The sequence below is a fragment of the Athene cunicularia genome, assembly GCF_003259725.1.
Source record: "Athene cunicularia isolate RWA chromosome 17 unlocalized genomic scaffold, athCun1 chr17_part1, whole genome shotgun sequence".
Classification (NCBI taxonomy): Eukaryota; Metazoa; Chordata; class Aves; order Strigiformes; family Strigidae; genus Athene; species Athene cunicularia.
Window position 1 is genome coordinate 6,898,226 of NW_020799122.1, and position 4,223 is coordinate 6,902,448.

General features: G+C 53.2%; 1 protein-coding gene across 2 annotated transcripts; it reads right to left on the reverse strand.

Moving 5' to 3' along the window:
- Nucleotides 1-437: 437 nt before the first annotated feature.
- Nucleotides 438-3,670, reverse strand: NAIF1 (nuclear apoptosis inducing factor 1). 2 transcript variants are annotated; one of them, XR_003399604.1, is made up of 3 exons: nt 2,879-3,670; nt 699-2,191; nt 438-605 (listed from the first exon to the last, which is right to left on the reverse strand). XR_003399604.1 is itself a non-coding variant. In XM_026860627.1 (2 exons), the coding sequence occupies exons 1-2, from the start codon at nt 3,387-3,389 to the stop codon at nt 1,728-1,730; spliced, it is 975 nt and encodes a 324-aa protein (XP_026716428.1). In that variant the 5' UTR covers nt 3,390-3,670; the 3' UTR covers nt 438-1,727. The 2 variants fall into 2 exon arrangements, 1 of the variants encoding a protein (XP_026716428.1); XM_026860627.1 differs by having other exon boundaries at nt 438-2,191.
- Nucleotides 3,671-4,223: the final 553 nt, after the last annotated feature.

The following is a 4,223-nucleotide window of genomic DNA, read 5'->3' on the forward strand; positions in this document are numbered from 1 at the left end:
ATGCAGCTGATGCTGCCCTGACTCAGCACAGGGATGTCAGTGCCAAAGGGTCGGAGTCCTCCAGGGGCCAAGCCCTTTAGCACCATCCTTTTGTCCCTTTCTCCCGTCAGACTCGCAGACGAGAGGAAATGGGTAAAGGCCAGGGACAGGCAGCAGTAGCCTCTTCACTTACTGCTCTAACAAGGGGGCCCCCACGAGCATCCCCCTATAAAAGGCTGTGTAAAGGTTTAATTTGATTGTGCAAATTCACTCCTTCATCAGTCGTCGCTCACCATGTCTCAGCCCTAAAGGAGACTTAACAGCAAGGAAATACCAGCTCTGAAAAAGTTCCGTTTCAAAATAACATCTGGCAAGCAACAAGCCTGTTAAATGCGACACACTTTGCAAGGTACAGGGAGAAGACAACTTATGCTTCCTTTTTTTTTTTTTTTTTTTAAAGTTTGTTTCCATGCATGTACAAGTGGAGCTTTTAGTCTAAAAGTTTAAGTTACTGCAAGTTTGTGAGAATCATGTTCACCGTCCTGTGAAATTAAGCTTTCCCGTTGAGGACCAAGCCCCACAGCCTGAACACCTCACATAAAAGTGGCTGCAAACGTTGTTTCGCCCTGTATAATGGTAAGAAAATAGCGAGGTGAACCTCAGACCCGTTTCAGAGAATGCCACTGGAAGATAGACTAATAGAGAACAGCTGTACTCACCTCCAGCTCCTCTCAAGTACAGAACCAATACCACTGCCACCAGCAGAACCGAGTGATGCTCCAAAATTCACTCAATTAAATCAGTGGCTGACAAACTCCTAAATGTTGGGAATTGCTGCATGGCTGAAGCTCTGCAGTCCAGGTCCACTTTGATGGGTGAAGGTGTTATGGAGGTGACAAACTATGTAGAGAAGACGGAGATAGATTTCACCCGCTACACCCACTGAGTGAAACTCATCCAGGCCCTTGTGCATTAACTGAGACAGGTAATACATTGCTTCCAATACGTGTCCCAGGACAGTATCTGATAACCAAGACATAAAATTTTCATCACATCTGCCAAGTTTATAGTTAAATTTCATGACTGCACGCAGATACAACATGAGGTGAATGAACTATTTCAATTCCATTTATCCCCTCAGGGGATCTGGGTGAGATTTAAACTGCATGTAGGTTTGGTGCTGGTCTGCATGGGCTGGATGTCATGCTGCAAGAGCAGTATCTATAACTCTCGGTGCAGAGAGAAGATTGTACCACATCCAGTACCATGTTTCCAGTAAATGCTTTCAGCAAGAGTCAGAAATGCGTTCACTGCTGTGCACTACAGTTTGTGATAACTGTAGCTTGGCAGCTGCAGCACTGTGATATCACAAGAAGACTCTTCATGTTAGAAGTCAGTTAAAGTCTATACATCTTGAGAGAGAGAAAGAAAGAGAGGGGTGTCATACTTAGGAGAGATTTCTCCAAACATAAATAAAAAAATAACTGTTTTTTTTAATAAAACTATTGTTTGAGGGACTAAAGCAACCGATGTTAAGTTCCTGGTTTATTACACATCCTGCTATGGCTCTGTATGACGATTCTGAAAAGGCAGATTAGCATAAGATTAGCCAAGAAAGCAAGCTGTTCAGGCTCAGCAAGACTCCAAGGCAGCCATTTCACACTGACAAGAGCTAGCCCCCTCACTCCTGTGTCCGCTGGCAGCACGGGCAGGTTTTTTCCAAGAAAGACATTCCACTACCGTTTCTTTCACTGGATCATGCCATCTTGCTGCCCTGCCTGGCTGGGGTCAGTGGTGACCGACGGACTGGGTGTATTGCTCTGCAAAAATCGACGGAAGTCCTTAATCATGGGGCGGAGGACCTGGATGAGGGCACTCAGTGCCGCCTGTGTTCCTTCCATGGCTTGTGCCTGTCGCTCCTGGGCACATGCCTGCACCTCCTGGGAGCGCCGAATCATCTGAAGCAAGTCATTCTGCTGCTCCAGGTGCTGGGCGATCTCCTTCACATGCAAGTTGGTCACTCGCTGCTCCTGCAAGAGCTTGGCTGAGTTCAGAGCAATTCGGCTTTTCAGCTCCTGGGGTTTCGCAGACACTTCGTGTTGATGCGCCATCATCTCCAAGGGTGCTTCAGCCGTGACGGTGGTGGGGGCTTCTGTTGTGCAGTACTCTACAACTCCATCCTCCAGACTGTGGTAGGTTGTCTCTGCAGGAACTGAGAACAAAGGACAGAAAGGGGGTAAGAAGTAGCTGCAATACGGGGATTTTTATCTACAGGACTATTCAATGAATATCACACGAATACTGCCTGTTCAGTGAGATAACATACAATGAACAGCCATGCACAAAATGACCTACTAAGTCTACTCCACCCTCATTCGAGCTTCCTTTTCAGCTATACAGTCCAAAGGAATAGGGCATGCCTTATCTGTCTAGACAAAATTATTTCTCAACCTCCAGTCCAGCGCAGAAAAATCTTTCCAGGCATCATTAACCAAGTGACATAAGGGCAAAGACAAGATCCAGAACAGCACTAATCAGAAGCACAGCTGCTCTTTGGGGCAGACTGGGAGATCAGTCTTGGAGATGTTTCTCCCCCTGCTTTTGTCCCCAGAGGGGGATTGAACAATCTGCAAGGTGCAAAGGATACTTGCTTCCCTTGTTTTTAAGGCTGAGCCCAGCTATCAAAACTGACTTGCAGTACATGGCGTTATCTTGCAGTCACTCCCTTACAGCACGAGGACATATTGGGAATGGCATTTTCATTACAGAGATGTGGGGGTTTCTTTTTGCTGGGGCTTTCCCCACACAGGGCTCAGGGCCTCCTCATGATTGGGTGTCAAGGCTCCCTGTATGATCTTCCAATTCAGAACAGAGCATCTGCAGCCGGCGCAGCACTCACTCTGGGTCAGGGTGACCGTGGTGGCTGACGCGGTGATGGGTATCTCGGTACCGTCACCTGCGCTGCAGTCCCCACTTGGCAAACTGATGATGGTGGCTTCTCCCAGCAGGTTGCAGATGCGTTGCTGCATTGGGGTGAGGATAACCGGGGTGGTTGCAGCGCCCGTTGGGTCTTCGCTCTCTGGCCCGTTGCCGTTGCCGTTCTGACTCTCGCCTCCCCCTTCCATGGCAGCCCGGACTTGGGCCACTTTGCGTCGCACCTCGGTCTTGAGGTCGGACCATTTCTTCTTGACCTCGGGCAGCTCACGGTGGCAGGTGGCAACGGCATTGACGCGGCGCAGGATGTCATGCCAGGCGGCGGCTTTGGCGGCCAGGGGCACGCCCGCGTTGAAGTGGTTGATGAGGAGGTGCTTGCCTCGCTCTAGCTCCTCCACGATGATCTCCACCTCCCGCTCCGAGAAGTTCATCTTCCGCTTCTTGGCTGGGGGCGCCGGGGGCGACGCCATGGCCATGAAGGGGCACCGAGGAGGGGGCACTAGGGGACACCTGCAGGCCAGGGGGGCCTGGCCGGGCCCAGGGGGCCCTGGGGGAGGCTGGGCAGGGCCGAAGGGCGGCAGGGCCTCCCCAGGCCTGCTCACCCCCGGGGCCGGGGACAACAGGGGGCCCCCGAGGCCCCTCGGGGCCCGGAGGCGTCCGTCCCCCCCCGCTCCCCCCTTGGCACCGCCAACGATACGCAAATTGCGTACCGCAGCGACCCAGCAAACCCCGCTCAACAGCCTCCACCCTGCGACACTGGCGTAATGGCTTCCAGAATCAGCCCCCTTTCTTGCCTCGCCTGATTCGGCAGCTAGCCTGCCCGTCAGGCGGAGATCTCGCCTCCCGCTGTCAGCGCCGCGCTATCATTGGCCAGGCTCGCTGCCCATCGGGGGGCCAAGAGACAGCCCCGCCTGGCCGCTTGTCTCAGGCCACTGGGCCTGCGTGAGGCCCGTGAGCGGCTGGGACCGCCCATGAATTTTCCCCGCTCTAATTCCATTGGGTATTTCTCCCATCCATCAACACAGAGCGCCCCCTGCTTTGGAAGATACCGGATACGTGCCACATCCGTCAAGCTCAAACTGACTCCTGTTTCCCGATCTGATTGGAGATATTCTAGCTTTATCCCCGCCTCTCCCCGGGGCTTTAACCAGTGGGAGTTGGATCCAGGCGCTCGTACCGCCCCCTTCCGCCCCGGGCGGTGTTTCCTTCCGATTGGCGCAGGGGAAGGCGTCCCTCTGACGTCACGCCCGCCCACCTCGCGGGGCCGCGTGGAGGCCGGGGATGCGCGCGGGGGCGTGTTGGCTGACGCC

Excerpts from the sequence above, each read along its gene's own strand:
- NAIF1 (XM_026860627.1), bottom strand. The coding sequence starts at position 3,389 with ATGGCCATGGCGTCGCCCCCGGCGCCCCCAGCCAAGAAGCGGAAGATG. Across the intron at positions 2,192-2,878 it reads CACGGTCACCCTGACCCAGA|TTCCTGCAGAGACAACCTAC; the intron begins GTGAGTGCTGCG and ends CTTTGTTCTCAG.